A 22,788-nucleotide genomic window follows, 5' to 3' on the forward strand; every position below is an offset into this window, starting at 1 on the left:
CAGAAACACATACAGAACCACATACACACACACGCAGACACACACACACACACAAAAGCACGCACGCACGCAGACGCGCGCGCGCGCACATACACACACACACAGACACACACACGCATATATACTCAAACGTATCTTCTCTCTCTCTCTCTCTCTCTCTCTCTCTCTCTATTATATATATATATATGTCTTATCTATCTGTACCTATCTATCTATCTTATAATAAATGAATTGGTTGGATTCCACTTAGGCCTACTGAAGGAATTTGTCCCATTAAAATGAGGTCAACTGACATAATTATGAATTAGCAATTATCAAAGCTCACTAACAGGAGAGACACCGACCTTATTCACACATACTGCCACACAGGAAATATTCTAAATATTCGTTTTGTGTTGTCAGCCAGCCCTCTGAGGTAGGACCACAAAGGAATGAAGCCATATCAGTTAACCTGAGACTGAAACTGTGTGAAACTGTGTGCAGAATACTTTGCCTTTAGATTAAGGCCTGTGGGGTGCCAGCAACAAAAATGTAACCTAACTTTTAGGCTACATAAATGGCTACATACAGTGGAGTATTGTGTTTAGATTGATGAGAAAAAAAATGAATTGAATACATTTTAAGATGAGTCTAAGTACAGTTTTCCTCAGTCGCTTTGGTGCATTTCTTAGATTGAAATGTGCACTTTTCATTAGAAAATACTTAGAGAATAAACTGTCATATTGATAAAATGACAAAGCAGTCAAAGCATGTTCATAAACAATGGCAAAAGGACTTGTCATACCCTGCCGTACCCTGTGCAAAACTGTAACAGCACTGTTCACCAGGGGCTGTGCTGATGGCGTCATTACCCTGTGCAAAACCAAACAAATCATCAAACTGCTAAATTCAAATATATATTTTATGGTGAGCTTTTTTATGATTTTACAAATTTTATGGTGGTGTCATTGCAAGATTATTTTGTATGTTGAGAGAATGTACAGTCATTTTACTAAATTGAGCCCTCATTTTACTAGATTGTGCACACAATTTACTATATAGTGCGCTCGTTTTACCACATAGTGCGCTCGTTTTACCACACAGTGCGCTCGTTTTACCACATAGTGCACTTGTTTTACCACAGTGCGCTCGTTTTACCACAGTGCGCTCGTTTTACTATATAGTGTGCTTGGTTTACTTAATCACAATACGCTAATTTTAGTAAAGTGCACTCGTTTTAGTAGGTAGTGCTCTGTTTTCTAAATCATGTGCTCATTTTACAAAAATTGTAATGAGAGACATATACTGCATCGAGACAGAGAGCTGCATCGTTCTTCCCTGATAAAATGTGACCAGTTTTAAACAGGTAGTGACCTCTCTAGCCTGTTTTATTCATACTTATGAGTGGACATATGATTCCTCTGGGGAAGGCTTATATGTGGGTGGACAATACCCACCCCAATCCACCCATAGACATGTCCCTGTTCATGTGGCATGTTTTGGCAGTGCATGGCATGCAGACATGCTGTTCAGCTCATTTGCACTTGTAAAAACACTACAGGTGCAGTAATTCATATAGACACTCCTGTATACATTTACATCCATAGCTCTACACATCTCATTTGGGCATGTAGAAAAGGAGAACAAAAAAGAGGTACACACACACACACACACACACACACACACACACACACACACACACACACACACAGGGACGTAGCACAAGATCCTGGGCCCCTGCATAGGCAGTCCTGATGAACCCCCATGTTCCTCAACCAGGTAAAATAAAATATATTCCAGACTTTTCAAGGGCCCTCTCTCCCCTTGGGCCCCTATAAGCAGTAGTAGTTTTACCCCCAGTCCGACACCCCTGCACACGCACACAGACACACACACACACACACACACGCACACACACACAATTACATGTGCAGTGTGGTACAGAATAGGGTAGGGGAAATTAAAGAAGTTAGGAGTCATCAAATGTTCATATCACTATTTTTTATTCATGGGAATGTTCATCAATAAATAAAAACACACACAAAACAACATCAAACTGATGATCATCTGATCACTTGGTCATATACAACCATCTGTATTTCATTTAGTTTTGGTGTCTCATAACATTTCCTGCTACAGCATGCTCTGTGTGGCTATTAACAAAACACATACCACTTCTTTAACCAAGGCACTGGGTCATCTAATTCAGTGGTTCTTAACTGGTCTGGCTTTGGGACCCACAATTTCCCATGTTCATGAAGTCAAGACCCATATATTTTTTTATAACGTTCAAGACAACAGATATGGTGAGCTACACGCTAAGACAGGCGAAGTGCCTGTAGGCCTATTTGTTTGGAACATGCTCTTTGGCATTACACTTCTGAAGTCTCCAACTCCTGATGTCACCTTAAAGTACTTGACAGGTCTGTCTTTGATAGGTGAGGAGAGGCATTTTCACTCATGTTCCAGCAATTGTGAACATCGCACACTGTGGATTCTGCACCATTCCGTCTCAATTTAAGTCTATTTGAAATGGGCGATTTCTTCTCTTTTTTTAACCACAAGCTCCGCGACCCACCCAGAATGGTTCCGCGACCCACTATTGGGTCCCGACCCACCAGTTAAGAACCACTGATCTAATTGACTCATTTGGAATCTGACCAGTAACAGATGATAGGTCAGGTCCTTAATTATGAATATCACATTCATTTGAATCATGGCCCAAGTGGAAAAATGGCATGATAATCCAGTCTAGGATTTAATTTACCCATCGGACCACACTCCAGCAAATTCAGCTGGGTTTGCTTGTCATGTTGTTTCATGGTTTATGATTGACATAAACATAAAGTTTAATGCAGGTCTTGAGCTGTTGAAAATGTTCACAAATTCCTCTTGGTAGGAGCGAGAGAAACAAACATAAGCTGTCGCCCTAAACACAGACCAGCAGGGATCTCAGCAGTGGGAAGCTATTTTCATTTCATAGTGGGCCAAAATCATTTAGTTACATAAGCTGCAGTACAAACACAAAATGAAGGCAATTAGAGGAGTAGATACAGGAGATGTGCTGTCTCAGAGCGCTTCCCCTCAGAAGTGTGCTATCTCTGTGTGCGCCTGTGTGTGTGTGTGTGTGTGTGCGTCTGTGTGTGTGTGTGTGTGTGTGTCCACCAATACTCAGAATTCAAAGCTGCGTTGCCTTCAAGTCCTGAAAAACAAAAAGCAAAGAGAGTGAATGTTGTTATCCCATTTTTATTGACCTTTTGTATGGCAATACAAATGACGCTTAAATTGCCACTCCACTGCCACCACTTGAGAAGTCAGATCATAACCTGGTTTTCCTATAGCCGCTATACATGTCCGGTTGTCCACAGAGAACCAACCAGCACACTCTCCTTCAGGAAGTGGTCCCCTGACGCAGAGGAGGCCCTGAGGGACTGTTTTGAATCCACAGACTGGAATGTGCTCCAGTAGCCACACGGTGAGGACATTGAGGGGGCCACACACTGCACTACTGACTACCTGAATGTAGGTGAGGACATTGAGGGGGCCACACACTGCACTACTGACTACCTGAACGTAGGTGAGGACATTGAGGGGGCCACACACTGCACTACTGACTACCTGAACGTAGGTGAGGACATTGAGGGGGCCACACACTGCACTACCGACTACCTGAACTTCTGTGTGGACATTGGTGTTCCCATTACAACTGTACGCTGCTTTCCAAACAACAAGCCTTGGATAACCAGCAATGTCAAGACCCTTCTCAATAGGAAAAAAGATGGCGTTCAGAGAGGGGGACCAGGCAGAGCTGAGGCGCTGAGGTGGAACTCAAAGCCAGGCTGAAAGAGGCTAAGGAGGATTACAGAAGGATGGTGGAAAGAAAGCTGCAGGAGAACAACATGAAGGAGGACTGGGGAGGAATGTAGACCATCACTGTGTTTAGGAAGAGTAACAGCTCTGCGGTGGGAGATCTGGACAGGGCGAACCAGTTGAACCATTTCTACAACAGGTTCAACTGCCAAGCTCCAGCGGCAGTGGTCTGTCCACCACCCTCTGCTGACTGCCCAACCCACACCTCCCCCCTCACTCTCACTCTAACCCCCACCCCCACCATCAAAGGCTGATGCCCCCCTCCCCCACAAGGTGACCACGAACAGTGCAGCTACACTGACTTTAGTCTCCAGCCAACAGACCCCCCCCATCATCACGGGAGATCAAGTTAGAGGACAGCTGAGGAAACTCCACCCCAGGAAGGCAGTCAGGCCTTACAGACTGTGTCCAAGGCTGCTCAGGGTCTGTGCTGCTGAACTGGGTGAGCCACTGAAGCACATCTTCAACCTGAGTCTCCATCTCGGAAGAGTCCCAACACTGTGGAAGATGTCATGTCTCACCCCCGTCCCCAAGAAGCCATGCACTAGACCCGCTCAGTTTGTATTAGAGGGTGACAATGTTTCGGGGCTCCTGCGGGTCACGGTATTCCCGCAGGACGGGAGTCAATTTCACTGTTGGTAACGTGATAGGGACGGGATAGAACATAGAAATCAACGGGAGCGGGACGGAGCCGGAGATTAAATAAAAAAAATTATGCTGCAATATGGTGAGTGCACCCAAAGATTGCGAGGCATTTCGTTTTAGAAAAGGGAACCATTGGCCCCGGCCATGGTGCGACTGGCTGGGGCACCTGCACCATACGCCAGCGACCCGGGTTTTTCCCGCCCCGTGGTCCTTTCCGGATCCCACCCTGACTCTCTCTCCCACTCGCTTCCTGTCATTCTCCACTATCCTATCTCATTAAAAAAGACATAAAAAGCCCCAAAAAATATATACTTAGAAAATGGAACCACTTACAACTCACGTTTGTTGATTGGCTACTGCTAGCCGCACAGTAGCCTATAAGAGCAAGACTAAGCAGCTGCCCTGTTCAAAAGTCAATCCATCAGCATCAGTATGCGGAAGGCAGCGAGTGTTTTGAGTATGAGAAGATCTCCGTCAGGAATTACGTAATGAAATCGCCTAGGTCTGGGTAATGCATGTATAGTGTAGCCTAAATTTCCAAGGCAACCTCAGTGATTTGACCGTGATTAACCAAACACGCTACGGGGGGCAACAGAGTCTGCTAACTTTAGACAACATAGGGAAGGAAACGGGAGTGGGACGGGATTCGGGAGTCTTTCTCTCGGGATTTTGCAGGACAGGATTTATTTTGAGGGGGGGGGGGGGGTAGTCACGTGATCGGGATATGACGGGAGTATTTTCATGGGATTGGGATGGGATCGGAGCGACAATTGATTCCCTCTAGTTTGCATACCAGGAGAAAGTGGCCGTGGATGATGCCATCAGATATCTCCTACACAGGACGCATTCTCACATGGACAAGGGGAAAAGTGCTGTGAGAATCATGTTCTTTGACTTCTCCAGTGCTTTTAACACCATCCAACCCCTCAGACTGGGCGACAAGCTCCTGCAGATGGTGTGGATGCTCACCTGGTATCCTGGATTGCAGACTACCTGACAGAGCGGCCACAGTTCGTCAGATTGAAGAACTGCCTCTCTGACACAGTGATCAGCAGCACCGGAGCTCCACAGGGAACAGTGCTCTCTCCAGTCCTGTTCACCCTGTACACCTCTGACTTCTGTTACAACACCGAGTAATGCCACATGCAGAGGTTTTTGGACGATACTGCAATTGTGGGGTGTATCAGGGATGAGCAGGAGGAGGAATACAGGAGCCTGATGGAGGACTTTGTGCAATGGTGCAAACTCAACCATCTTCAACTCAACACTTCAAAGACCAAGGAGATGGTGGTGGATTTCTGTAGGTTTAAGCCTGCCAGTCTCTGTTGAGGGGGTCAATGTGGAGATGGTAAACACTTACAAGTATCTGGGGATACACCTGGACAATAAACTGGACTGGTCAGCCAACACTGAAGCACTCTACAAGAAAGGGCAGAGCAGGCTGTACTTCCTTAGGAGGCTGCAGTCCTTCAATGTCTGCAGCAAGCTCCTCTGGATATTTTACCAGTCTGTTGTTGCAAGCGTCGTCTTCTATGCTGTGGTATGCCGGGGAGGAAGCACTAAGAAGAGGGATGCTGGGCGACTAGATAGGCTGGTAAGGAAAGCTGGCTCAGAAGAGCTTGACCAGCTGGAGACTACGGTCACTGCCATGCACAACTACAGACTGAGGAAGTAATTTGTCCCCAGGGCCATACAACTCTTCAATGCTTCACTAAAGGGAAGAGGAGATAGATTTCTCTTCATAGTCTGTTTGCCTCTCCACCCTCTCCTCCACTTCCACTGCCTCCTATAACAATGTTTGCGTACTGACTGTCCACTGGCCCACTGTGTACTACTTACACTGTCCACTGGCCCACTGTGTACTACTTACACTGTCCTGTCCACTGGCCCACTGTGTACTACTTACACTGTCCACTGGCCCACTGTGTACTACTTACACTGTCCACTGGCCCACTGTGTACTACTTACACTGTCCACACTGTTAACTGGCTGTATTAGCCCATATGCACAACCCCTCCCTCCATGCCCCAGTCTGGACTGTGGCCTAACTTAATACTGGACCAATGGCTGTTACCCTACTACTTCAAACCTATCCTTGCACTGCTATAGTGTGTGTGTGAGAGTGAGTGAGTGAGTGTAAAGCCTGTTTTATGCTTCTGCGTCAAATCGACGGCGTTCTCCCGCAGACCCCTCTGCGTCGCTGCGAACCCCTCTCCGACCCCTCCGCCGTAGCTTGACATGCACCTCCAAAAAATTGTAACTTCGTGTCAAGGCGACGCATACCGCAAGGACTGTGATTGGTCAACTCATCCTGTGTGTTGACAGGTGTTTCAAGCAACCTACTTTGGGGAGTTAGCAACATGCTAGTTGACTGACATAAGCTTTGCAAATAAACTCAGACATATTTTGGTTACAATGATGAGGTTATCCATTTGTAAAATGTCAGTACGTTTTGAAATTAGCACTTCGCCAGCAAGCAGTACTGTGTGGGCAGTTGTGCTAAAGTTTGTTTGCTAACATAACTTAAACTGGCTGGCAGACACCTCACAAATAACCACAGACTTATTTGCTGTTTACAGTAACTAGGTCAATGGATTTTACTGTGTCTATTTCTCAATACTTTTTACAAAATCTAAGCAGGAAAAGGCCAAACAAATAAGATTAATATTTTAGCACGACGTCTATGGGGTTTGCCATTCTGAGTGCCGTTTCGGTCATTACAGTCTATGGTTTCGGTGGTGAGCGACGCAGAGACAGGCGACACCGAGCTTCGAAGCCACACACCCCCTAGCGTTATGGCGGTGAAATGCACTGCGATGCAAATGACCCGACGCAGAACCATAAAAGGGTCATGACGCCGTAGGAGTGATGTCGTAGCTACTGCGTAGTTGACGCAGAAGCATGTTAAAATCTTTGACATGTAACTCACCTCTTCCTGTCTATCTGCGCTGCAGTATAGTACGGCATCGTGCACAGACGTGAAAAGGATTGCTTTGGTCACTTTTTCACTGAAGAACCCGCCCTTCTCCAGACTCTCCACCACACAGCCTGCAGTGGTGTAGGGGGAGACAGCACAGAGTGAGAAAGAGAGAGAGAGAGAGGAGAAAAGTGTTTTTTTATGTGTGTGTGACTGTGTGTGTGTGTGTGTGTGTTCCTGTACTTTAGTAGCAGCACATCATGAGAACTGATGATGACAGAACGTGATCTGTGATTATGCTAAATGAGCCCTAATTAGAGCGATGATAGAGATCATCTCTTATTTGGGCTGAGGCTCATCAACAGGAAGCGCGGTGCACGTAGACAGACCAACAGTCTTTGTCTCTGTCTTTCTGACATGACCACAAAGGTCTGGTAGTAAAACTGAGGGCTGACATTTCCTCTTGGTATGTGCAGTCAATGTATGTGTAATCTGCATTGTGCTGACAGCTCAGTGACGCTCTGGCCTGGACTCAACCCCACAACCTTGGGGGCTCAGAATAGCAGGCCATGCTTGCACGCAGGCTATGACCCAAATTTTGAGCACTTTGTTTAGTCAATTCAATGATACAGTTTACCAATAACAGTGCTTCTAACTAAAACATGTCCCAGTTGGAGAGTCAAGTTCAACATCATAAACAACTGTGGAAATGAGAAATCACTCACTTTGACAACCAGCCAGAAGTACTTGCACTCCCACCTCACCATGGTCCTTACGAATCTTAGAGAGAGAGAGAGAGAGAGGGGGCGGGGGGGTTATGATACTGAGATAAATTGGTGCCATAGCTTGTAAACAAATCAAGAGTTGTTTATGCTCCTGTTTCCCCATGTCAGTGGATTGGGTGGAGGGGTGTAGAGAGTGAGCAAGATGGTGACTCACATTGCTGAGGGTCTTGACTCCCACCGTATCCAGGAAGTTACACGCACTCAACTCTAGGATGATGGCGCGAGGGAGGATGGGTCCAGGCTTCGTCTCCGCCTCAATGGTGAACACCACCTGCTCCTTCACTGAGTCATCCGACTCACTTTCCTGCACACACACACCACCACAGCTGATATCAGGTTCCTGTGCATTCACATAGCCGCACACACTGACAAATATACAGATTTATGTGGGACCCACGTACACGTTCGGTCATTTCCTTCATGGCCTGCTTCTTAGCCTTTTTGGCCTCCTTCTTCTCTTTTCTCTTCCTCTTGGACTCCAGCTTCTTTCTGTGGGACAGCAGCTTGGCGATGTCCACCCCACTCTGGAACACAGTGACGTGAACTTTCACACACATGAGCTTTGCGACTAAATCCACAGAATGTGAAGTATGCACACAATGCAGTAGCCTATGGGTGTGTGTGTCTGGTAAACCGACCTTCTCTGCCAGGGCATCTGCGTACATTTCAGCATTGGCAAAATAGAGAGTGGCTGAGGAGCGGAAGATCACCAACTCTGGTATCTCTTTCACCTGAGAGACACAGCACACTGAACTCTCAATCTCTGTCACGTGCATTATTTACACAAAGCCTCGAAATAGCAAAGTTTGTAATGAGGCCTCCACACCCTTGTCAAACGCTCATGCATGACTCCTGTCATCATTCCAATGCCAGCCATCCACTACACAGCACCTATAATTCCGCAGCCCACATTAGTGCAATGTCGTCATGGTTACCTGATTATAGTCCTCTATGGGTCTGTAAATATCGGTTCCAGGAACCTGTCCGAGCAGGGAGTACTTAGGCCTGAAACATTCACACAGGCAACACATAGCATTGACATTATTTATCAGTCTTTCAGCCCAAAAGCTTTACACCACCATACAGATCCTATGTAGCATGTCAGTGTTGCCTATGGCAGTTTGTTATCTGGTTTACACCACCATACAGATCCTATATAGCATGTCAGTGTTTCTATGGCAGTTTGTTATTCCTGGAACTGACACAGTTGAACTATAGGAACACTAGTATTTCTAAGAAGGAGAATAAGTGAGTGAGTGAGTAAATGGATGAAACAAGTGGATGTCTTGTGTGGCGCTCTTCTTGTGTGTGTGTGCATGCGTGCGTGCGTTTGCGTGAAGTGCGTGCGTGCGTGAAGTGACACAGTTGAATTACAGGAACACTAATATTTCTAAGAAGAAGAATAAGTGAGTGAGTGAGTAAATGGATAAAACAAGTGGATGTCTTGTGTGGCGCTCTTCTTGTGTGTGTGTGCATGCTTGCGTTTGCGTGAAGTGCGTGCGTGCGAGTGTGTGTGTGTGTGTGCGTGTGTGTGTGTGCGTGCATGTGTGTTTGTGTGAAGTGCGTGCGTGAAGTGCGTGTGTGTGAATGTGTGTGTGAAATGTGTGCGTGCGTGCGTGTGTGTGTGTGTGTGTGTGAAGTGCGAGTGTGTGCGTGCGAGTGAGTGAGTGTGTGAAGTGTGTGTGTGAATGTGTGTGTGAAGTGCGTGCGTGTGAAGTGCGAGCGTTCGTGTGTGTGAGTGTATGCATGCGTGCGTGCGAGTGAGTGTGTGTGAGGGCTCACAGCTGAGTTCTGAAGATGACGGTGAGCATAGAGAAGGCAATGGAGGCGGCCAGGCCCAGGTCAGGATTGAACAGCACTGTCAGGATAAGGGTCATCACCCACACCAGCTAGAGATGGACAGATCCGGAGGGAAATGAGAGCTGTCAGTCATCAGTCACGCTGCACGCTTCCTCTTTCTCAGCTTTCTGTTTGCCTCATTGATTTCCCAAGCTCCCCCTTACCATGTCCACTCTGTTGCTGTTCCACAGGGTTTTGATGTCACCAAATTGCTTCATCATTCCATGGAGGTTGACATAAATGATGGCTGCCAGAACAGCCTAAGGACATACACACACACACACACACACACACACACATACACACACACACACACACATACACACACACACACACACATACACACACTTAGTCTGCTTTGTGCATTCTGTACATAAGTAAAATATAGGCACATGGCAGTAGTGAGTGGAAATTACTCTCTCTCTCTCTCTCCCTCTCTCTCTCTCTCTCTCACACACACACACACACTCACAAATTAATTCCTACTGCACCTTTGGAAGCTGTTCAAATAGCGATCCGATCCATAGCAGGATGACTAAGATGACTACAGCTGAGAAAGCCCCAGCCACCTGGCCAAAAGAAATGTGGCAGTGAACATCAACAGTGCCGGCTGATGGAAGGTGAGTCAATTCTCACAGCAGCTTGATCATTTCATGCAGACCGTGGTAATTCTGTCTCTCTCCGAGATGGAGGAGAGTAATTGCTAAAGTGACTGCTTCAGAAGCAACACTTCACAGAGGCTCCTAATTCCTAACAGCTAGAAGCTATATGTGGACATGTCATTTCATGTTCTACTTCAGTTAGAAGTATAGTTATAGAATAGTTAATGTTAAAACAACTTTGACATCCTATGGTATGTGAAAAGTGCAATATCAGTATTCTAGAATATCAATATGTGACTTTCTGTCATATCCATTTTCACAGTGTATCCTGTATACTTCCAATAGATGTATTCATGCATAGGGCAGTACCACCTTTCAGAACTTGTGTATGTATTGTGAATATCGGATGAACTTTAACAACTAAACACTTTCTTTAATAGTGATATCAAACAAATCATAAATAAGAATCAGATCCGCCATCATGGCTCATTTAAGGTGTGTTTAAGTAGAGGTGTGGCTTAAGTGTAGCACTCCAGTCAGGTCCAGTGGACCCATAGTGACCCTCACCTGGGTTTTTCCTCCCGTGCTGACCTGCACCATAGTGCGGGACATGGAGCAGCTGATAGCAAAGCACTGGAACATCCCTCCGACTGCGTTACTGAGCCCCAGGGCTATCAGCTCCTAGAGCGGAGAGTAGGGTTAGAGTGAGCTGTAGCACACAGTGGTAGAGGTCAACAGTGGTCTAAGGTGGACACTATGAAAGCATTAACCTTTAAATGTTGAAATCATGTAGCCTACATACTGTAGCACGGCTGTCACATAGAGAGGCTTGGCTCTGGACTTTTTACAGATGAGTGGGACGGGATTTTGTCATGCTTGGTTAACTAACTCTTACGTAAATGTTTCAGAGTAATCAGAGATTGAAATCACTAAGTATGGCAGGTCTTGTTCTGTGTGGCGGCTTGAAAACAAAAAAGATGTCAGAACAGCAGTTTGACTTTGATCCAGTTTCAGTTTTCTCGTGTGTTGTCTGAGGCCATGTGACTAATCCCCATGTGGGATTGGTGAAATAGTTTATTTCCCTTATGTGGCAGTGTAGGTCTAATTAGTCCAATAAATCAAATGCAGCAAAACCTGAGATAGATAGATAGATAGATAGATATATAGATAGATAGATAGATAGATAGATAGATAGATAGATGCTACTTTATTGATCCCCAAGTGGAAATTCAAGGTCTCAGTAGCACACACACATTCACTGAAAAAAGTAATTAAAAGTATATAATATAAAAAACACAACTAAGCAATAAGGACAGTAGAAGATAAAGAATATACTAAATATACTAAAATACAAATTATACTAAATAACACTTAATCTAAATCAATTCTAAAAACAGTATCCACATAGTGGGTGATTAATCAAGAGGCGCTTGCAATGACTGAGGCAGGGACTGAGCCTGTGATTCTTTTTTTTTAAGTATATTTTTTGGGCTTGTTATGCCTTTTTTAATGATAGGATAGTGGAGAATGACAGGAAGCGAGTGGGAGAGAGAGTCGGGGTGGTATCCGGAAAGGACCACGGGGCGGGAATCGAACCCGGGTCGCCGGCGTACGGTGCAGGTGCCCCAGCCAGTTGCGCTGTGATTCTCTGTGCATAGTAAGGTAAGGTAAGGTGCTCTGTGTGAGTGAGTGTCATGGTGATGGTGCAAATGAGTAAGTAAATAACGCGTTATTGTGCGCCCATGGTTGAAAAGTGACCCATTGGCTGGTCCTTTTAGTTTTGTAAATGATAATTGTAAGTGATGCAACACCATAAGGTGCCCCATAAAATGGTCTATACTTGCAGCCAAATAACACAGGTCGTGACATAGGTGCCCTTTTTGTTTTTTCACCTCTGCTATTCAAGAAGACTGAGCCATCCACTGACACATTGAATATGAATTAGGTAGAAAGAATGACAAGTCAACCAGCTTTCTCACCTGGTTGCTGTCCACCTTGTATCCATATTTAAGGGCAAATGTCCGACCAAGGGAGATGGCAATGCCATAACCAACCACTGCCAGAGCAAAAGCATCCCCAATCACTTGACCAAACAGAGAGGCCGTTGGGAAAACTGGGGGCTGGAGTCTAGACAGTAGTCAGAAAAAAACAGACAAGGATGCAGAGAGAGAGAGAGAGGGAGAGATGAGTACTTATGGGTAATTGTGTGGAAGTAAGTAATTTAAGCCACACATTAGTAACCTACATACTATATGCTGCATTCACTAGACACCAAAGGAGCATACATAGGAAGTGTCAGCTATCTTTTACATTGTATTCATCTGAATAGCATATTATATTATGGATGTCATTGTTTGTTTTACCCTGATGGAATCTCCCCCACCACCTCAACTTTATAGTTCAGAGACAGGTCAACTTGCCAGGAGATAACTGTGGCGAGAATGACCTGGTCAAACACACACACACCAACACACACACACACAGAAAGAGAGAGAGAGAGAATCACAGTTAAAATCAGGAATAAATGCAGGCTTGTTAGCTTCATTCATTCCTCCTGTGCTGTGAACTGTGAGATGGAAATCTCAACACAATGCAGCAAGCCTTTCAGCAGGAGATAACATCTATACTCCGTAACATCAGATTTTACACACTGCCAGACATATTTGACATTTTTCCAGAATGAAACTCAATCTAAATCGTGTCCATAGTATAATGGATGACCTTTCTGGGTAGGATCAATATGTGAATCTAACTTGCTGCTGCACACCTAATAATCGAGACATGGACAGAGCGAGTGTGAGTGTGAGCGTGAAATGGCACTCACGGCGATGAGCTCCACAGGAATGGGCACAGGAAGCTTGCGGGCCACGAGAGCGCTGAGCTCTTTGGCGATGATGAGCCCAACAATGGCCACAATGCTGACCACCAGAGTGCCTATGTTAGTGTGCGGCAACAGTGAACACACCTCTAACACCGTCTGCACAGGGAGAGGCATGGAGGAAGAGAGAGCAGAGGTGAGTTTGGGGTGATGTAGAAGACTTATAGAAGACCAATATTTATGTGTATATAATGTTTTTAGGGTGTTCTTTACTCAAGAATCACGGTCACTACATAAGGTCCATCAAGGTTTTTACCTTTCAAGGCCATGAGAGCTTTGTGTGTGTGTGTGTGTGTGTGTGTGTGTGTGTGTGTGTGTGTGTGTGTGTGTGATGCATGTATGTACACTTACAAATATGAGAGCGAAAGGGCCACTGTAGCGTTGAGGACTGATGCCAAAAGTGTATTTGAGCTGGGACACGATGACGTGGATGGCAGCCCCTGTGGTGTAACCCCTCACCAGGGGCTCGGACAAGTACGTCACCACAAAGCCAAACTGCACCAGGCCTAGAAGCAGCTACACACACACACACACACACACACAAAACCCTCCAAAATCAATATTACTTTCAGATGAAGTATAAAATTGGGCAACACCCTGCAGCAATAACCAACACACACCTGGAATAAGCCTGACATGAAGGTCACCGCGGCAGCGACCTTTACCCTCTCTGCATCCCGGTTAATGAAGTCCACTATACTGCTGTTGGACACATTATCCCACACCATGAAGTCAGAGTCAGGGGCCAAGCGCTCCGTAGTGCTGCCAATCATTACACTCATGACCGCATAGGTGCCTGAAAAACACACACACACACACACACACACATACGCACGGACACATGAACACACACATGCACACACACACACACACACACACGCACGCACACACACGCACACACACACACACACACACGCACGGACACATGAACACACACACACACACACACACACGCACGGACACATGAACACACACACACACACACACACGATAAGACTTCAAACATAATCTGAATGAATTACCTAAACTGTAATAGATAGGGCTATAAATAATATAAACTATGAAACACACACACACAACATGCTTCATCTAAATAATCAATTCATTTCAATAAGTAAAAGAGTGGCAAAACAGTGGCCATATCTAGTGTTGTGCTGTACAGTGTAGCTCACCCACTGAGATGTGTTTGGATGTCCCGAAGATGAAGTAGAGGAGGATGGGGTAGAAAGAGGAGTAGAGGCCAAACACCGGGGGCACAGCAGCCAGCAGGGCATATGCCATGCCTACAGATGGACACAGAGGGACACACACTAATGACCTATGACAGATTCAAAGCAGACCAATAATATATAGAAGAGGAAATGGTTCTCATTTGAATGAATAGTCTGACCCTGGGGCAGGTGCATGATTCCCACACTGATGCCTGAGACCAGGTCTCCGATGGCATTCTGTCTGAGGGAGTAACGAGGCAGCCACGACAACACAGGAACACAGGAGAAGAAGCAGCTCTTCAGCCGGGGACCAGAACACCTACACACACACACACACACACACACGCACGCGCACACACGCGCACACACACACACACACACACACACGCACGCACGCACGCACGCACACACACACAGACACACACACACAAACACACACACACACACACACACACACGCACGCACACACACACACACACCACACCACACACACACACATACACACACACAAACCCACCCACACAAACAAACGCACACACACACACAGGTTGATATAATGTTTTTTTACATAAGCTAGAAATGTGAACACCTTGTCTATTTAGTATACGACCTTAAGACAATAAGACAAGCCGTTTGAGAGGTTTTGAGTGACAGAATAATTGCCATCCTTGAAATTGTCCAGACGCAGAAAATAGCAGTGTAACTCAGCAACACAAGGAGCAGGAAAAAGAATGTGGCTTTCTCTTTGCCTGAACATAGAAAATGATTATCTAAAAGGGAAGCTACAGGTAGGTTTTCACTGGTTATAAGTGACAATGAATGACTGTAAAACCAAACAAGCCCAGAGTGCAAGGGCGCTTTAAAATGGCATTAGAAATCATACAAAGGAAGACATGTGAATGACAGCTGGGGAAAAGAACAGTGCACTGTTTCCCCTGCAGAATATTAGAAACCAAGCCAAACAGTGAAAAAATACTTAAAAGTAAGTGGCATGGCCATCCTGACCCATCTGCCAGTAGAGGGCACTCATGAGACTAATCTCTCTCACACAGCTGGGAGAAAAGATTACAACAGACATACAACATCCGTTGTGCTGATGTTTTACATTGCTAGTGCATTATGTATAAGTATAGCATTGCACTGAAACAGAGCAGACAAAGCCTGGCACTGATGGAGATACAGAGGCATGTTTGTGCTGTTTATGGCATTTCACAAAAGCAGAAGGTGCCATGTAATAGCCATTCAAACCAATAGGAATGGCCGATTACTTTACTGGTTGTGAAAGTGCTCTGTGTGAGTTTTTATGTATGAGGAGGTTGAGGTGCCCCACCTGACTGAGTCTTTGAGTTTTTCCACCAGCTGGTTTGTGGACTGTGTCTTCTCCGCCATGTCCTCCACACAGAGCTCGTCCAGCACCTCCCGCTGGACCCTGTAGTCCAGCCGCCGCCGCGGCTCACACACCTCGTCCTGGGCCTCCGCCATGGTAGCTCTGTGTGTGTGTGTGTGTGTGTGTGTGTGTGCAAGTTTCCAGTGGAAGAGTCAGTCCCTGATCAGTTCGTTGCTTCAGAGAGAGCCACCTGTCATCAGACCAAGAGGTTTTGTCCTCTGCTGGGATTCCTGAGAAGATCACGGCTCCAAATCCAGAAGTGAAGCTCCTTGGACATCCAGCAGTGGGGGACAGCGTATGGAAATTCTAGAGCTACTAATCGTTTGATGGGTTGAGCTGTAAAGCCACAATTGGGCATTTGTTGCACCAGTCCATGTGCAGCTGAAGAAGTCCGTGTGTTCACTTGTGCTCCTCTACAGGTGTGTGTCCTGACCCAAGACGTTTTCTTGTCACTCGGACACACACACACACACTCACACACACCGATCAAAGTCCTGTTGAGATATCCTGAGAGGAGGAGAGGTCCAGTGTGGCGGGTGGCTCCTCAGAGGTGTCTTATCGTGGTCTGATTAGACACACACACACACACACACACATACACTGATTAGATAGAAGATGGGCTTTGATTCACAAGCAGGCTTTGTGCTCAGGATGTGCTGAGGCAGAGCAGCATGTGGCCCTTCATATATCATCTATAAGCTACAAACAATGCCCCATGTCCTTGGTACCCACGACACACACACACACACACACAGAGAAAGTAAATCTGAGCAATGCCTGGGACAGGTATGTGTCTGTGTGTGGGTGGGGGGGTGTATTTCAAGTATTTCAAAACAAAACATTTCAATCTTTAATACAAATTACAGATGCGCTTACATCAGCACTTCAATTACAATCATGATGTTTTATGTAGTGAGGTGTATGGTCAACCCACCTTTCAGTTAAATTAGTTAGTCTCATTTAGTCTCATATATATCTGTGTATTAGCTCTCTGGACACTCCTGCCTCTTGGTGTCCTTGTGTTCTACTCTGACCCAATTAGATTTACCCAGGGCCGTCCCTCAGAATAAATTACTACTCTGACCCAATGGTTTACCCATGGCCGTCCCTCAGAATAAACACAAGGCCTTGTTTGCATGTGAGTATTTATGTGTTCTGACAATCAGTGACAACATAATGTCTCATTAATCATTAATACAGCACTGAGGCACATCCCTTTCCCAATGACTGTGTTCTTTGAAATCCTGGTGGGCTTTCATTTCAATAAGTCAGCCACTTAATGAGAGACAGCCAACCAAAGCATTGCTTGCACTGGTTAGAAAGCATGGGAACACTTTACTTGACGGGTGAGTTTATAACATATTCATAGCAGCTGTCATAAACTGCACATAAAGCATTCATGACCGTTTCATGAGACATGACTCAACATTCATACCAAACCTTTCATGAATGTGGAAGACAGAACGACGACAACTTGTCAAAATAAAAGTCCAACAATCGCAAAGCACCATTGCCGTTTTTCTTTCCAGCCTTTGTAAATATTTCATGAATATCTTATGAAGTCTACATCAAATGTCACTTTACTATACAAGTTGTGAAATATTTGTAATCACGGAGTTTAACACTGGGAGGTAAACTAGCCTACATTCAGCTGACCTATATTTGTGTAACCTGGAACGGTTGGACATTCCCAGTAGCAAAAGATGAGAAATCATCTGCAAAGGTTATAGGCTAGTGACAATGGCCCCACATTTTTGAGATACCCCTACCGGAGGTAGAACTAAACCCAACAATGTTTTTCCTCATCTCTAAGGTCTCCCGTATACGAAATGGATTCTTGGCTAAAAATATTTTACTGCTAAGATTGTTAAATTAACAGATATTGTTATACACCCCAAAACCAAAAAAGGACTAAAATATAGCCTGTCCGTAATGGAGTTAAGGCATATAAACTAGTGCAGATCAATCACACAAGCTCTGAGAACTTTGAAACTTGGCATGTGTATAGTCAGGAAGTTGCTTTACCTACTAGAAAAGACTGGATGTGAATATCTTGATGTATGGAATGAATAGAGACATGTAAACATACACCTAAAATAAGCGGACATGCAAAAAATGAATATCTATGCAGAATGTTTTCATTTACTTTAGCTGCTTTACCAGGGATTATCATAGAAACACATTTGATGGCTTGTTGGAAAGGTGGGGTTGTACTGAATCCAACAATACCAAATATTTAAATATAGTATGATAAGTTAGGGTGTTCTGTCACTCAATGTATGAGGTGTCCAAAATGAAACACTGGCAAAATACAGTCTCAAGTCCAAATCACATTATCAGTGGTGAAAACAATGTTGACACATTCATTGTTATGGCAAGGTAAGTGCTGCTCTATATTTACATTTAATAATGATACATTTCATATGAAACACAGATCCAATTGAATCAGGTTAAAATGGGAATGGAACACCTTTATTAAAATATTTACATTCATTTGAATTTTGTTTTGGTCAAGTCATTTTTTATTTTTATTTTTATTAGTTTATTTGTGAGGGACAATGCAGCGCACATTATTACATACATAGCTATCACAATCAATGCCATAACAATGTCTGTAGATGTGTTACATAAAAGGTTTCTAGCCAGTTGGCTAATTTGCAACCCCAGTCCCTGGTCAGACCTTTCTAAAAACATATTGTAATCTAAAAGTATTCTAAAAAGTCTAATATATGTGTGCATACACCTCTCTATACACATAGAGACCAACAAAACATGAAGGGTAATGTTAGTGTTCATACCCTAATCATGCACATCAGGACAACCACAACATACATAGGAACATCACAAACAGCAAGTCACGTAACACAACCCCCAGACACCCAACTGCCCACAGACTCTCACTTATACGGACAGCCAGTCACAACATACACAAATACAATAACACAGACAGCAAATCACATACAAAACAACCCCCAAATTCCTAGCCGCCCGCAAACTCTCACCTATGCGAACAGCCAGTCACACATAACATACAATAACACAGACACATAACATCACATCACGTACTACACAACCCCCAGATACCCAACCGCCCGCAAACTCTCACCTATGCGAACAGCCAGGCACCTACACAGACAGTACAGTAAAACATAGACAATAGAGTGTGTGTATGCATGTGTGCATGTGTGCGAGCGTGCGAGTCTTAGTGGTCACATCCCTGATTTACTTTCAGCCAATGTTTTACCTTACTGCTAAATGTTGTCAGTTCTGTTTGTGTTTTTAGTTCTATCGGTAAGTCATTCCAAAAGCGGGTTCCTATTACTGAGAAACATGACTGGCCGAAAGAAGTTTTGCGCCCCTCTACTGTGCAGTTACCGCCCACTGCTCCTCTTGTGGCCGCGCTCCTTGCCTTTGTTTTAATGACAAATGGACAAAGTACAGAGGGCGCCAGATTATTTGCACATTTAAAAATTATTTTAAGAAAAGAAAACTTAATGAAATTATCAAAACTTAATAACTTATATTTTTGTAGAATTAAACAGTGATGTGATGTTATTGGTTTCTGGTCCATTATTTTCAGTGCCTGTTTATATAATGATGTGACTGGTTTGACGGTTGTCTGGGAGGCTTGGCCCCATACGGTAATACAGTATGATAAGTGAGAGAGTATCATTGCATGAAAGAACAATAGAGCTGCCTTGACCGGGATGTGATGTCTTATCATTCTGAAGCAGTTCAGGTTTGTCCGGACAGTCTTGCAGAGTTTCTTAACATGTTTTTTGAAATTAAGTTGTGAGTCTAAAATAATACCTAAAAATTTAAATTCATCCACTTCCTCTATAGCCTCTTGGCCTATTTTAATGGTACATTTGGCTTTACCTCTTATAGAGAAGCACATTGAAACAGTCTTTTTAATGTTAAGCGTCAGGTGATTATCTTTGAGCCATTGGGATACTCCCTCCATTTCCTTGGTCAGGACCTCTGCTGCTGCATCTGGTGTTCTAGCTGGTGCATATAAGACTGTATCGTCAGCATACATTTGACAGTTTGCTGACTGACAGCATGTTGGTAGGTCGTTGATATACAGACTAAACAGCAGAGGCCCCAGGATGGATCCCTGTGGAACACCCATTGTCGACTGAAGTGGCATTGAGAGTCCTGTGTTTATTTTAACACGTTGCTCTCGATTGTCCAAGTATGAGGCAAACCAACCGATGGCATGTTCAGAGAAGTTGGTGAGCTTGTTCAAGAGTATGCTGTGGTTCACTGTGTCAAAGGCCTTTTTGAGGTCTATAAACACAGCTCCCACAACATTACCCTTGTCCAACTTACTCTTAATGTTATCAGTTAGGTAGCAGTTGGCCATTTCTGTTGAATACAGAATACTGAATAATGGAAAATAATATTGTTAGCTTTTGTCTGTCCAGACCAGCAGTGGACATTAGAGCCTACACTGCTTACTTCACCCCTAAGTAGCTAAACAGTTAGTTGTAGAAACGACTTTCCCTAGCTAAGAAAGTACTTAGCCCTCTGACTAATGTTGCATGTGTAATTCAACTTGATTTGCATTTCAATGAAAATTCTGAATTTTTTCCTTTTCACTAGTCTCTTACAGACATTGGATCCAAAGCTTGTGGGAAACATTTTGAAAAGGGCAAGAAAAAAGATCCCTATGTATGTCCAAAACCCCACAGTAGAAGGCCTCCAACGCATACTTACCTTTGAAGTGTACAACTCATGCTATGATGTCTGTTGTGTTCCGAAGAGGCGAAGTCTCCACAGCAGATAAATGCCTAGCACAGGTTCCCTCAGGTTCAGAGGTCCCTCACCACCTTAAACACGATTGATATGAATGGATGGAGATAAACTTGTATACAGGTACATTTTGTCCATTCTTTTACGCTTCACATCCAGGGTTTCTTCATTTTGGTCAAAGTTGCTGATGGCTGCATCACAAATTCCATGTTCAGCAACTGAGGAAATATCATCTGTATATGGAGCCAGAGTTTTATGGACATCATCATCTCTCTTTCTGCTGAGCAAGGGTAAGTATGCGTTGGAGGCCTTCTACTGTAGGGTTTTGGACATAGGGATTTTTTTTCTTGCCCTTTTCAAAATGTTTCCCACAAATGATACAAAGCTTTGGATCCAATGCCTGTAAGACATTCTCCATAATTCAAAAGACTAGTGAAAAGGAAAAATTATATACATTTCAGAATTTTCATTGAAATGCAAATCAAGTTGAATTACACGTGCAAGGGCTAAGTACTTTCTTAGCTAGGGAAAGTAGTTTCGACAAGTAACTGTTTAGCTACTTAGGGGTGATGTAAGCAGTGTAGGCTGTACTGTCCACTGCTTGTCTGGACAGACAAAAGCTAAAAATATTATTTTCCATGATTCAGTAATGACTTGACCAAAACAAAATTCAAGTGAATATAAATATTTTAATAAAGGTGTTCCATTCCAATGTTAACCTGATTCAATTGGATCTGTGTTTCATATGAACTGTTTAATACTGGGACATATGAAATGTATCATTATTAAATGTAAATATAGAGCAGCACTTACCTTGCAGTAACAATGAATTTGTCAACATTCTTCTCACCACTGATAATGTGATTTGGACTTGAGACTTGGACTTGAGACTTGGACTTGGACTTGAGACTTGGACTTGAGACTTGGACTTGAGACTTGGACTTGAGACTTGGACTTGAGACTTGAGACTGGGACTTGAGACTTGGACTTGAGACTTGGACTTGAGACTTGGACTTGAGACTTGGACTTGAGACTTGGACTTGAGACTTGGACTTGAGACTTGAGACTGGGACTTGAGACTTGGACTTGAGACTTGGACTTGAGACTTGGACTTGAGACTTGGACTTGAGACTGGGACTTGAGACTGGGACTTGAGACTTGAGACTGGGACTTGAGACTGTGTTTTGGTGTTTTGCCAGTGTTCCGTTTTCTTTCTTTCCGTTTTTCATTTTGGACATTTGAGTGACAGAACACCCTAACTTATCATACTATATTTACATATTTGGTATTGTTGGATTCAGAACAACCCCACCTTTCCAACAAGCCATCAAATGTGTTTCTATGATAATCCCTGGTAAAGCAGCTACAAAGTAAATGAAAACATTCTGCATAGATATTAATTTTTTGCATGTCCGCTTATTTTAGGTGTATGTTTACATGTCTCTATTCATTCCATACATCAAGATATTTACATCCAGTCTTTTCTAGTAGGTAAAGCAACTTCCTGACTATAAACATGCCAATTTCAAAGCTCTCAGAGCTTGTGTGATTGATCTGCACTAATTTATATGCCTTAACTCCAATACGGACAGGCTATATTTTAATCCTTTTTTGGTTTTGGGGTGTATAACAATATCTGTTAATTTAACAATCTTAGCAGTAAAATATTTTTAGCCAAGAATCCATTTCATATATGGGAGACCTTAGAGATGAGGAAAAACATTGTTGGGTTTAGTTCTACCTCCGGTAGGGGTATCTCAAAAACTAAAGCCCTTTCTGACCATTTGTCACTAGCCTATTAGGCTACATCATAAAACAAATAGATTATTTTGAAACAAAAATTTTGCTTGACCATGATCTGTCTTTTTGGCAGTGGAGTAGCCCATTGACTCAGATGTGACATGATCAGGTAAGAGGTTT

The 22,788-nt window shown here is 44.0% G+C and overlaps 1 protein-coding gene across 1 annotated transcript; it reads right to left on the reverse strand.

Annotated features, from left to right (window-relative positions):
• Positions 1-1,984: 1,984 nt before the first annotated feature.
• On the reverse strand, positions 1,985-16,208 carry slc26a6.2 (solute carrier family 26 member 6, tandem duplicate 2). Its single transcript, XM_076277296.1, has 19 exons — positions 16,057-16,208; positions 14,906-15,045; positions 14,688-14,798; positions 14,136-14,311; positions 13,867-14,031; positions 13,462-13,614; positions 13,001-13,083; positions 12,617-12,764; positions 11,205-11,318; positions 10,527-10,604; positions 10,200-10,295; positions 9,979-10,085; positions 9,132-9,201; positions 8,835-8,927; positions 8,598-8,720; positions 8,351-8,500; positions 8,137-8,191; positions 7,424-7,542; positions 1,985-3,181 (listed from the first exon to the last, which is right to left on the reverse strand). Exons 1-19 carry the CDS (start codon positions 16,206-16,208, stop codon positions 3,158-3,160), a joined length of 2,157 nt encoding a protein of 718 aa, XP_076133411.1. The 3' UTR covers positions 1,985-3,157.
• Positions 16,209-22,788: the final 6,580 nt, after the last annotated feature.

This window comes from Alosa pseudoharengus, unplaced genomic scaffold (genome assembly GCF_046254945.1).
Source record: "Alosa pseudoharengus isolate Yale_2024_CS ecotype anadromous, Long Island Sound unplaced genomic scaffold, YU_APseudo_1.1 YU_APseudo_1.1_scf_9, whole genome shotgun sequence".
NCBI classification, from domain to species: domain Eukaryota; kingdom Metazoa; phylum Chordata; class Actinopteri; order Clupeiformes; family Clupeidae; genus Alosa; species Alosa pseudoharengus.

Bases quoted from the DNA above. Each gene is read 5' to 3' on its own strand.
- slc26a6.2 (XM_076277296.1), bottom strand. From the start codon at position 16,208: ATGGCGGAGGCCCAGGACGAGGTGTGTGAGCCGCGGCGGCGGCTGGAC. The intron at 10,605-11,204 runs GTGAGGGTCACT...TCTTTTGGCCAG, and splicing joins GCACGGGAGGAAAAACCCAG to GTGGCTGGGGCTTTCTCAGC. The intron at 3,182-7,423 runs GTGAGTTACATG...TTTGTTTTTCAG, and splicing joins GCGCAGATAGACAGGAAGAG to GACTTGAAGGCAACGCAGCT.